We start from the raw sequence: 12,303 nt of genomic DNA, 5'->3' as shown, positions 1-12,303 counted from the left end.
GGGTTCTATTCCTGACCCTGGGGGGGTGGGGGTTAGTGATTAGAGCAGGGATAACTTTGTGATGCTTAGGCGGTTGTCTTTGAAGTAACACAAAATATTACGGCTACTCGCCTCTGGGTGGGAGATCTGGACGCTGCCCCCCACCCCCTCATTGTCTCCTTGTGTTTGCAGGGGGAGCATTGCTCCAGCTACTGCCCTGCCGACACCTACGGGGTGAACTGCTCCATGCACTGCACCTGCAAGAACGCCTTTGCCTGCTCCCCCATTGATGGCACCTGCGTCTGCAAAGAAGGTAGGGTGCGGGCAGGAGCCCCTGGGATTGCTCACGACGGAAGGCACGGCCCCGGCTCCCCTCCCCCCACCCCCGGGGGGCTCTAGCTGTGCCCCCAGACAGGGCTGGGAGGTGGGAGACCGTTCTCTGCAAGGGCTGTGGGAGCCCTTTTAAGTTCACTCGGGAAAGGCCTTGTGAATATCCCTCTCCGCCCCGGCTCCCTGGCTCTGGATGTGGCCGGGGGCCGGCTGGAACCAGCCCAGGTTACCCCTCCCCTGGCTTAACTCCCGGCACGAACCCTCCGCCAGGCTCGGGGTCTGGCGGGACGACCCAGGCCACTCCTTCCACGGGTGACCTCTTCCAGTGGGTGTGGTCCACACAGCCTGGAGACCCCGCCGGAGCCACGGCACCCAGCCGCGAGGTGGGGCGCCCAGATGTGAGTGGTGCCAGACACCCTCAGGCTGGAGCCATGGCTGAGAGCAGGTTCCTTCCAGGTTCCTTCGCTCTCCTCTAATACCTGGACACATCTGGCTGTGGGACAATATAGCCCCCATAGGGGCTATTGACTGGGCACGGCATTGCCCCCATGCTGCCCTACTTCTCCACCCGTTGAGCTGCCTGCATTTCCCAAGCGCTCCGATTCCAAGTTCCCGTCGATCCGCCTGCCAACCTCTCCGCCCTTCTCCTCCCCTCTGCAGGTTGGCACGGAGGGGATTGTTCCAGCCTCTGCCCCGCCGGCACCTGGGGTCTTGGGTGCAACGAGACCTGCCGGTGCGCCAACGGTGCCTCCTGCAGCCCTGTCAGCGGGCTGTGCTCCTGCGGTGCGGGCTGGCATGGCAGCAGGTGCCAGGAGCCATGCGCGGTATGTTCCCACCCCCTTGGACCAGCCGCTTCCCGCTCCCGGGAGCCTCTGCGCCCTTTATGGCCATCCCAGCTGACATGGAAGGACCTGATCCTACGTCCATTGCTGCCCATTTCCATGATCTTTGCATCAAGCCCTGGGCCACCCCCCAGGTGCTGCCATGCACCCCATGCAGAGCAAGGTCCAGCCAGCGGCTGGCAAGATGGGATGCCGGGTGCTTCTAACGGTGCCCGCTGCCCACTCAGTGCCCGCACGTGAGCCGGGATCTCGGCTGTCTGTGATTGTCCCACTGGACAAAATAATTGCAACAATGGGCTAACAAATTGATTGGGAAAGTCACTTGCTGGCCCAGCCTGGGAAAGGGGCTGGGTGATTTAATGGCGATGGAGAGGGGGCTGGTTTGGGAGTGGGGTTATGGATTAGACCATGTGCTTTTTGTGGAGCAGGGGAGGCTAGGGTTAGACCGTGGGCACCGGCGGGGCGGAGTGGGAATGGGTTAGATTGTGTGCACCAGCAGGGCGGGGGTGGAGGTCAGACCGGGGAGGCTTGTGGTGGGGTTGGACCCATGCCCCAGTGGGATGGGACCAGGAAGGGCTCTGGGTTAAAATCACCCACCCCAATCCCATCCCAGTGCCACTGACTCCCGGTTGCATCCCCCTCTCGCTAACAGAACGGTGCCTACGGACCCGGCTGCAGCAGTCTCTGTGACTGCAGCCACGCGGACGGCTGCTCCCCCGTCACGGGACATTGCCACTGCCTGCCGGGATGGACAGGTGAGGGGGCCCGGTGGGAGGCAGGGATCTGGGGAGGGGACGGGAGGACTCTGTCTCTGTCCATGATGGCATCCAGGGAGCCCCTTGGCATCCCTGCCAGCTCAACACACAGCTCTTATGAGCATGGCTAGTTCAGGGAAGGAAGGGGGCGGTACTCTTCCAGGCTCCACCCACAACATAAGCTCCTCCCACAGGACTTGACACGCCTGAAGGAGGCACAGCTCACAGTGAATTGTGCAGAGGTCCAGGATATATCGGTGTGAGGTCCGTTCCCCTTTAGGGGGGCGTGGCTGGACTCAGTGGGGCACCTCCTGGACCGAGGTCAAAATAAAGTGATGGTGCTTGCCCGATCGCCGCCCCCGCAGGGCACCAAAGAGAGCCAGACTGGCTCCTGCTCCGGTCTTAGCAAACTCCCCGGCAAGAACTCCTCCCTGAGGGGAAGGAGGGCGGTTCACACCTCTCCAAGCCGTCCTCCCTGCAGGTTACACTTGGCTCAAGTTCGCAAGGTTTCCTTCGCAGCCAGATGGCAGGGACACGTGGCCCAGCGGGAATTCCGGCAAGCTTTGGGGGAATAGCAGGACTCGAGCCATGCCAGCTGGTGCCAGCTGACGGGCCGGCCAGTTCAACTTAAGAACCTGCCCTCACTGGCGCGAAGGGTTCGTGTGTGTGTGGACGAGACTCGAGTCGGGGGCTGCGCCGGAGTTATAAGGAGCTAACTGCAGTCTGAGTGATGGGAGCGCAGCCTCAAAGAGGGCAGTTTCTGGGTCAGCGCTGGGCTGGGAGACCGTAGGGCCTGCAGGGAGCTGTGCGGTGACTCACTCGACCGACAGGGAAGCTGTGGACAGTGACACTGGCATCCCTGACCACCTGGGATGCGAGAAGTTTTATTTCTCCACGCAGGTGACTGGGTTGGCGCTGGGACCTGTCTGCCCCCCCCCCCAGCTGCCTGGTGAGGAGGGGTCCCCACTAAGAGCACCCTGTTCCTTTCCTTGCCACCCCAGGGCCCCGCTGCAACCTGGTCTGTGACGACGGCTTCTGGGGGCGGAACTGCAGCCAGCCTTGCGTCTGCAAGAACGGAGCTGCCTGCTCCTCGGAGGATGGGAGCTGCAGCTGCACGCCCGGGTACCGCGGCCCCGCCTGCCAGCGCCGTAAGTGCCGTGCCGACTGAGGATGACGCTTGGAGCCAGCGGGCTGGGGTGTGTGTGTGTGTGGGGGGGGGTCAAGGGGGTCCTGCTCCTGCATTGCCCAGCCCTGGGGGAGCTGTCCTGTCCTGGCAGGGCGAGCGCCTGGCTCCGTCCAGTGCCAGAGCAGAGCAAAGTCCATTGCGCAAACCCCAGGTGGGACCAGCCTGCGAGTTGGCACTGGCATCCTCCTTTCGAGCCTGCCCCCCCCACCCACCCCAAGGGCTGGTTCGGGTGCAGGGTCAGAGGCCATTGCACGGGCATCCCAGGCCCCCAGTGGAGCTGGCCAGGGTTCGGGGAGATGGATACATGTCGGGGGCAAACCCCCAATAAGAAATCCACATGAGAACACACCAGCCCGTGTGTCCCCGTGACCTGTTCCCTCTAGCGGGCAGCAAGGAGTTCTGTCTCCATGGGCCTGTCTGGGTCCTTCTGCTGAGGCTGCGCATCAACGGGGTCGGTCAGCACTGATTGGGTGGCTTTGCCTGGTCCCTGTCAGGATCTGGGCTAAGACCCAGCAAACTCGTTTCACATGAGCAGCCGTCTGACCGGGCCGGGTTAGGGCTGGTACGTGACTCGCCTCCACACCCCTTCCATTTCTTCTTCCCTTGCCGCAGCCTGCCAGCCCGGGCGTTACGGCAAGAAGTGCGCGATGTCCTGCCGTTGCTCCAACCACTCCACCTGCCACCTTGTGGATGGCTCCTGCGACTGCTTCCCCGGGTGGACAGGCAGCGACTGCTCACAGCGTGAGTCACATCCACTGCCGGGGGGCGCCCCAACTCACGGGCAGCACAGGTCAACGGGGAATAAGTTGCGGGTGGGTAGCCACTTGTAGGGGTTATAGGGAATCTGGACACAATAGGCTCACCAGGACTATGATCTGGGGGGCCTGGAGGCTCTGTCAGCCCCCAAAATTTAGGCCTCTGCCATTTGAGCTAACGGAGATCTCGTTCAGCCAGTAGCAGAAGTAGGACTCTTATCCTTTCTTTGGGCAGCCACCAGGGGGCGACGGGATCTCACACACATACACTCAGTAGCTCGTTTGGGGAGAGCAGCTTCCAGAGCCAGGTGCGTAGTGGGACTGACGGACGTCTCCCCTCCTCCACAGCCTGCCCGCCCGGCACGTGGGGAGAGGCCTGCAGCCATACCTGCCGGTGCCCAAACGGAGGCCAGTGCAACACCGTGGATGGGACCTGCTCTTGTCCGGCCGGCTTGACCGGCAGACGCTGCTCGGAAGGTACGGACTGTGCCGGGCGGGGGCCCGGGCATCACACTTCTCCTTTCCCATACAGACCTCACCCGCTTGGTTTCTTCTCTGTAGGCTGCCCCCTGGGGCGCTATGGGGAGAACTGTGCCCAGGCATGCCAGTGCCAGGACGAGGCTCAGTGCGACCCAGTGACCGGGAGATGTCTGTGCCCCTCTGGGTACACCGGCACCCACTGTGAAACCAGTAAGCCGCGGAGCCCGCCCTGGCCGAGCCAGAGGAAAACCCCGGGGAATGCACAGGGCTGTATGACGGCCCCAAGACTGCATTGGGGAGCCACCTGCAGCGCCCACTGCTGGCAGAGGGGAGCATTGCACCCACACAGGACTTCTGGGCGGGTCTTGAGGGAAGTGGATTGACAAGTTTTTTGACACAACCCCCCCACCCCCCCAGCCTTTTGGGTTAAAACAGAAATTTCCCCGGGGAATGTCCGATTCTGGTTAAATTTTCCGGCTTTCGTTGGAAGAACAGAAATCTGGAAAAAAAATTGGGTTTTTGGCAACTGAACCCCCCCTAAAATGTTGGCCAAAACTCCGAATATTTTCCACTTTGTTTCTGACTGTTGACACTCAAAAAACTATAACTTTTGAGCCACAGAGTTTTGGGTTTTAAGGTTTTGGATGAAAACCTGGAAACTTGGAAGAAAAAAATTTTGACCAAAACATTTTGTTTGTCGTTCATCGAAACGTTTTGCTGGAACACCGATTATTTCCCAACCAGCTCTAATATTGGGTTATACGGACCATTGGTCTCCTCCAGCAATCAGGAGGGGGGATGCGGAGCTGTATGGCTCCAAGCCGCTCCCTGGGACTGGCCTGCCCCTTCCTCTTGCCCAGAGCCATCCTGTGTAAATGCCCCTGCCTCCCAGTCCCCTTCCCCCCACGGATTCTAACCTTGGCCCTTGTGCGCCCCTGGCAGAGTGTCCCCCCGGCACCTTTGGACCCAGGTGCCTCCAGGTCTGCGAGTGTCTCCACAACTCCACCTGTCACCACGTGACAGGGAACTGCCAGTGTGAGCCGGGCAGGAGCGGGGCCCAGTGTGAGAAATGTGAGTGAGACCAGGCAGGGGGCTGGGAGCCAGGACGCCTGGGTTCTGTCCCCAGCTCCGGGAGGGGAGCAGGGTCTAGTAGTTAGAGCGGGGGGGCGGGGCTGGGAGCTAGGACTCCTGGGTTCTGTCCCCAGATCTGGGCAGAAGATCTAATTATTCCTCCGGGCGTGCAGGGAGCCCCGAGCACCCCTTCACCATGGTGCCAGCGGTGCCGATGGGGTACAGCTCCCTGGGGGCGATCATTGGCATCATCGTCCTGGTGATCCTGCTTCTGGCGCTGCTGGCGTTTTTCCTGTGCTACCGGCACTGGCAGAAGGGCAAAGCGAACAGGCACCTGGCCGTGGCCTACACCACGGGGCGGACGGACAGCTCGGAGTACGCGGTGCCAGGTGAGGGCGCGGCGCTCTCAGTAACGGGGGCTCTGCTCTCGCAGTCACCCCCCTGCTCCCGCTAGCACGGCACCTCCGAGGACACTAAGCTCGGAGTCCCCCAGCCCGCTCTCGGGGAAAGTCTCCCACCTAAGTACCGATCCCAGCCGCCCTGGGCTTCGCGAGGGGAATCCAGCCGGAGCCCGGCACAGGGTGGGGACAGGCACCCGGCGCTGCGCAGCCCCTGGGGACAGCTAGTGGACAGGACTCCCAGAGACTTTGGCCTAACTCTGTCTGTCCCTTTGTGTCTGTCCAGACGTCCCACCCAGCTACACCCATTACTACTCCAATCCAAGCTACCACACCCTGTCGCGGTGCGTGCCGACCTCCCCCGCCCCCAACAGCCAGGACAGGGCGAGCTCCCTCAAGGTAAGCCCCAGCCCTCAGGGTGACACTGCTCCGGGGAAGTTCCCAGCCTTTTTTGTTCTCTGGAGCCTCGAGGCACGGAGCCCCTTGGGGACGGGCAGAGAGGAGACAGCTTGTCTGTAGAGTCTCTCCGGGGCTGGGCTGGGCTGGGTATTTGCCGCAAAAATAGTTGCACCTCTGACCCCCTCCCCACGCCCCGACCCCCTGCCCCAGCCCTGATCCCTCTCCTGCCCTCTGAACCCCTTGGTCCCAGCCTGGAGCACCCTCCTGCACCCCCAGCCCAGAGCCTGCACCCCCAGCCGGAACCTGAACCCCTGTCCACACCCCTGCCCCAGCCCCGAGCCCCCTCCCACATCCTGTACTCCTCATTTCTGGCCCCAACCCCCAGTTTTGTGAGCATTCAGGGCCCACCATACAATTTCCATACCCAGATGTGGCCCTTGGGCCAAAGAGTTTGCCCACCCCTGCGCTAAGCCATCAGGTTGGTGGCCCCCCGGCAGCGCCCCGGATGCTGGGTGCCCCAAGTCTGTGCAAATCCCTTTTTCTGGCCTGTGTTTCCCAGCCTGTGCTGGTTCAGAGAGCCAGACAGACCCTCTAGTAACTGCTGAACCGTCTCTTCCCCAGCCCAGAGCCAGGTACTGGGCCCGAGTAGTCCTGTAGTCTGAACCCCAGGGGTGTCCAAACAACTAAGGGATGAGAACAGGCCAAATGTAGAGACCAACCCTTTATACTGGGTGCTGTATCTCTGGAACCCGTGGGTCAAATGACCCCAAATTTGCCCCACTCGCCCCACCCCAGGGTGCCATGGGGCACAGCAGGTTTCGAGACCATCTGAGTATGTGCAGGGATTTTAGAGTGCTTCGAAACATCCGCTCTTAATGCGAGTGCTTGTCTCAATCTGAACTCTGGGCCACTCCAGAACGAAGGGGTTCTTCATGGACACACACAGACCCTGTGGTTCCCAAAATCCTGGCCTGGCAAAGGGGCGGCTGGCTGCCTGTCTCTGCCGAGCTGGACCCCGTGGGCAGAGGGCGGTAGGATGCTGCTGATTTCCGCCCCTTATTTCGGCCACAGGTGCCCTGCAGCCAGCACTTCTCCAGCATAAAGACCGTGGCCTACGGGCCGGACTGTAACGCCTCGCTGCCTGCCGACTGGAAGCACCACGGGGCGCCAGGGCTGAAGCATCGCGAGCGGGGTAAGGTGGGAGGCGAAGGCTCACCAGCTCTGAGCAGGGCTGGGCTTTAGGAGACGGTGTGGGGAGAGGAAGTGGGGTCTAGGGGTCAGGACAGGGTGGGGCCATGGCTTCTACTCCCAGTGCTGGAAGGTGAGTGGGGTTAGGAGTTGGAAGATGGGGGAGCTCAGAACTCCTGGGTTCTTTTCCCATCTCTAGGAAGGGAGTGATGCCTAGTAGTTAGAGAAGGAGACTGGGAAGTGGGGGGTGGGGCTCAGTACTCCTGGGTTCTAGTCTTGGCTCAGGAAGGGGAGTGGTGCCTAGAAGTTAGGGAAGGAGATGCAGGGGGGGCCCTTCAGGACTCCTGGGTTCTATTGGCTCTGGGAGTGGAGCGAGCTCTCTGGATTAGAGCGGGAGAAGGGGAGCTGGGACTCCTGGGTCCATTTCAGCTCAAACGGCCAGTCTTGGTCGGAGCCCTATAAATTTCATCCCCAAACCAGGGCAAAACTGCCCTCCCCACCCCCAAGCTGGTGGGGAGAAAAGCAGCCAGGGCCCTTGGGGGGGGCTTCCCTGGATGCTGCATGGGGAGACCCTTCCTTGGCTGGGAGCTGCCTTCATCTAGTTTCTAGTCAGTCTCCCCATTTCTCACGACCTCCCCCCGTCTCTGCTGTGGGGGCGGACACAGACCCCAGCCTCGTGAAGGGAGCCCCCCTGTAGCTAAAGGAGGGCCGTGCAGGCTGGGGAGCTAGGGGGGGACCCCCAGGGTCTGACGGTGTCCAGCAGCCTCACAGTCTCCCTCCGTGTGCAGGGGGCGGCCCCATGGACCTCAGCTACAGCTACAGCAATGGCCTGGGGAAGTACTACAGCAATGGTGAGCACAGCGGCTCCCTCTGGGGGGTGGCTTCCAGGGGCCCCGGCGCACAGGACAGGGGGTCCTGCGGGCTTCTCGATCGCAGAGTATCAGGGTTGGAAGGGACCTCAGGAGGTCACCTAGTCCAACCCCCTGCTCGAAGCAGGACCAACCCCCAATTTTTACCCCAGATCCCTAAATGGCCCCCTCAAGGATTGAACTCGCAACCCTGGGTTTAGCAGGCCAATGCTCAAACCACTGAGCTCCCCCTCCCCCAGATGCTCTCGGCTCAGGCCGATGGCCTCATTTTCCTGGGGTGGGGTCTGGGAGGAGCGGGAGGGGGAGGAGTCGTGCTTACTGTAGCACTGACCCCCATGTTGCAGTGCGGCACTAGGGGGTGCTGTGGGAGTGGGGCAGGGAGCTCAACAGGGTGCGAGGAAGCTGGGCTGGCTTTGGAGAAGCTCTGTGTATCCCCAGAGCAGCTCCAGCCTGGACAAGCTCCCTCCCCTGCACATGCTGCCCAGGTGGGACGCCCTGGGGGCAAGAGGGGAGCTTGGTGCGTAGGGCCCCGTCCAGCCCTAGGCCTCTTTGCTGAGGCTGCCGACGAGGGGCCCAGTTAGCACTGATTGCGGCCCATGTGCCTGGAGCTAGACAGGCCCAGCAAACTCGTCTCCTCCAGGCTAAACTGGCGTCCCAGCCCCCCGGCTTCTCCCACTTCCTGTATTCACCCACCCTCCCTTTGCCATCCTTCCACCCACCCTCCAGACTACATCAAGGAGGAGGCTCTACGCGCCAGCAACAGCTCGCTGAACAGTGAGAACCCCTATGCCACCATCAAGGACCTACCCGAGCTCATGGCCAAGCCCTCGGAGGGCAGCTACATGGAGATGAAGTCCCCTGTGAAGCGAGAAATGTCCTACGCTGAGATCGGGCTCTTTGAGGAGCCAGCTGCCGGCTCCAGGGCAGAAGGTAGAGTTCGGCACCGTGACGGACTGCGGGACCCCTCCAGTCCCGTTCACTTTGCAGTGATGCCAGAGACTGAATGGCACATGGGAAGGGGGTACTTGTCCACTGCCAGGCTTTTGCATTTCAGAGGCCACCCTCATCGAGATCGGGGCCCCATCGTGCTGGGCGCTGCACAAACCCACAAAGTGAGAGCCAGTCCCTGCCCCAAAGAGCTCACGGTTTAAAATAGATGCAGCATGGGAGAAAGGAAGGGTCCTTATCTCCATTTTACAGATGGGGAGTCAAGGCCCAGACCAGTAAAGTGACTGGCCCGGGGTCACTCAGGGAGTCTGTGGCAGAGTTTGGAATCGATCCCTGATCTCCCAAGTCCTTAACCACAAGCCCGTCCTGAGACACTTTCACAGATGCCTTTGGTAATGCCCTTGTCTTTCCTCTTCTCCTCCTTCTAGAGAGTTGCCCCCCGGGGGCAGAAGGTGTCTCTCCAGCAGCCCCCAGCGTCGCCCCCAACCACTACGACTCCCCCAAGAACAGTCACATCCCCAGTCACTACGACATGCCACCGGTCCGGCACTACCCCCCATCCCCGCCACTCCGGAGGCAGGACCGGTGAGGAGCCACAGGGCGCTGTCTCTCTCTGTTCGTCCATCCTCCCCATCCTCTCTGACCACCCTTCCCAGGGAAAGTTGGAGGACTAGCTCCGAATCCCACCAGGTGGAGAGCCATGGCAGGACCGTGGATGGCCATTTACCAGCACCCCCCGGATTCACCCACAGCCTCTGACTTTGCTTGTACAATGCAACAGCTGCTAAGGACTAGGGAAGGGGGGAGTCAGACCCCTTGACCCAGCCGCTTGGGGTTGAATATAGCTCATCGCCTTCCCCCAGGTGAGGATTCAGAGTCTGTGACGTTCACGTAGAATCATAGACTTTAAGATCAGAAGGGACCATTTTGATTGTCTAGTCTGACCTCCTGCACAACGCAGGCCACAGAATCTCACCCACCCACATCTGGATCCTGAGCCTCCCCCATGCAGCAGGGATGTGGATCTTGGTGGGGTGGTGTTGGAATGGGGGCACATTGCAAAATCGTGTTGCTCGTGCCTCAGCTGCGGCATCCCACTTGCCCCACCATGTTCGCCCCACCATGTTCACCCCACCCCCCCTCGGTGTTTGTCTTCAGGGTGGGGTCCCCAGTCAAGCCATCGGCAGGCGTGTTCTGCCCCAAGGGCACGGCTTTGCACTAGGGGGAGGACTGATCTGAGGAGAAGCCTGCCTCGGTGGAGCTGATGTGAACGGGACACCACAGTGCTGGGGTGCGGAACGGCAGGTGTTCCAGTGAGCCCCCACAAAGGGACTGATAACCCAGCAGGGCAGCTGCAGACGCTGGACCACTGCGCCCTGCTGACACAGACTAAACACCCCAAGACCAGCCCTGCTGCAGCCCCAGGAGAGACATGGCTGGGAAGTGAGACGCCACCGAATTCGGCTCCCAATCCGGATTCCAGCCTGTGGAGGGGGACTGGATCTGGGCTTTTGGCTCGGTCTCGCTTTGCATCTAGACTCAGCTTCCGAACACCTGCCTCATTTCATCCCGCCACCAGCCCCACTGGAGATGGGCCGTAGAGGATGTTTGCGCTGTTAGGGGAAGTTGGTAGCTCTGAATCCAAGCTTCCCCACCATTCAGCCCCCCCCCCCCCCACAACAGTCCCACCACTGTGAAGCTGCTGAGGGTTCAGCACACCCCTTCCCATCACGGCATACCACCCCCACCTTGTGCAATATACCGGCCTAAGGTGTCTCCCCCTAGCAGCCGGCCCCAGCAGCTGTAACAGCCTGCTACTTTACTTACCTGCAGCAATGGGAGCTCCTCCTTGGCTCAGGTGACAGAGGCCAGGGCTGAGCTCCAGGGCTGGAGTCTCTCTGCACATGGTCTTGGTTTATGACACCTCCAGGTAGAGCAGACTAGCCCAGCAGGCTCAACTTGGCCTAAGGGACATAGCTGGGTTTCCTTCCCTTTCTGCTCTGGGGGAGAGCTGGGATCTGTAGCCCAATTGATACAGCTCCAGTGTGCATGTAAATAAAGATGTTTGTGTTTTGTTTTTTAACTATGCAACTGTCTAGTTTTTGGCTCAGCCTCCACCCAACTGCTAACATCACCCCATAGGCTTATAGTCAGGGTACGGCCATGAGATTAAACAGGAGCTGGGGTGAGCAAAGACACTGAACTCCCAAATGTTACCCTTTGGGGAGGAGGGGATGCTCTTGCATGGGCTGCAGGGGGGCGTGAGAGGGATTATTATTTTGGTTCCAGTAACAACTAGAGGCCCTAACCAAAAGTGGAGACCCGTTTTGCTAGGCATTATAGGTAGAGACTGAGAGATAGTCCCTACCTCGAAGAGCTGACACTCCAAATAGACAAAGAAAAGATTATCTCCATTGCACAAATAGGGAAACTGAGGCACTGAGCAGTGAAGTGGCTTACCACGGCTCACATACCCTAGGAATAGAGCTCAGATCACCTGAGTCCACGTACGGTGCCTTAACCACAAGCCCATCCTGTGAACGTAGGGAAACCACCATGATGAGCAGGGGAGGTAGCACATACGTTTTTCTCATTGTGGTGATATCACTGCCTCTAAATCCTGCATTAAGTCCACCACTGATCTTTAAAGTGGTAAAAGGGAGACAGTCTTGCCCAGCAGGTAGAGCACAGAACCAGGACTCCTGGGGTCTACGTGTGCCTTCAGGTCTCTATGCCTCAGTTTCCCCCATCTGTAAAATGGTGCTAACGGTGATGGTGACTGAGAGACACGAAGGGAATTGTCCCAGATCACCCCGGCAGTTGCAATCCACGCTGAAAGCCTCTCTGGATTTCTTACTCACTGTGGGTGGGGTGGGGTGGGGGGCAGTTAAACCCGATTAGAAAATGGGATGAAATTTACCCTTTTCTCTTGCGGCAGGAGGACAGAACAGCCCTGCCCTGTAGCCTACCTACCACGGATTGTTACACCCGCGGATACTTTCCGCACCCAGGCGGGAGCACTGCACAAAGGGGAAAGCGCTGGAGCCAACCCCGCCAGGCGGGGGCTTGGGAGGAAGGGTGGGCAGGAGAGCAAGGCCATCTG

At 60.3% G+C, this 12,303-nt stretch overlaps 1 protein-coding gene across 2 annotated transcripts in view; it reads left to right on the top strand.

Moving 5' to 3' along the window:
* PEAR1 (platelet endothelial aggregation receptor 1) overlaps window positions 1-10,316 on the top strand; it is a 54,808-nt gene extending 44,492 nt beyond the window's left edge. For both annotated transcript variants that reach the window (XM_048828673.2, XM_075122798.1), the window contains exons 11-23: window positions 172-292; window positions 970-1,133; window positions 1,804-1,906; window positions 2,908-3,054; window positions 3,705-3,833; window positions 4,196-4,324; window positions 4,409-4,537; window positions 5,572-5,787; window positions 6,083-6,195; window positions 7,267-7,387; window positions 8,172-8,234; window positions 8,979-9,182; window positions 9,629-10,316. In XM_048828673.2, the coding sequence (XP_048684630.2) occupies window positions 172-292; window positions 970-1,133; window positions 1,804-1,906; window positions 2,908-3,054; window positions 3,705-3,833; window positions 4,196-4,324; window positions 4,409-4,537; window positions 5,572-5,787; window positions 6,083-6,195; window positions 7,267-7,387; window positions 8,172-8,234; window positions 8,979-9,182; window positions 9,629-9,789 (1,800 nt within the window). In that variant the 3' untranslated portion in view covers window positions 9,790-10,316. The remainder of the gene's footprint in view (window positions 1-171; window positions 293-969; window positions 1,134-1,803; window positions 1,907-2,907; window positions 3,055-3,704; window positions 3,834-4,195; window positions 4,325-4,408; window positions 4,538-5,571; window positions 5,788-6,082; window positions 6,196-7,266; window positions 7,388-8,171; window positions 8,235-8,978; window positions 9,183-9,628) is intronic.
* Window positions 10,317-12,303: the final 1,987 nt, after the last annotated feature.

Source organism: Caretta caretta, chromosome 24 (genome assembly GCF_965140235.1).
Source record: "Caretta caretta isolate rCarCar2 chromosome 24, rCarCar1.hap1, whole genome shotgun sequence".
NCBI lineage: Eukaryota > Metazoa > Chordata > Testudines > Cheloniidae > Caretta > Caretta caretta.
This window is presented reverse-complemented; position numbering and strand designations above follow the sequence as displayed.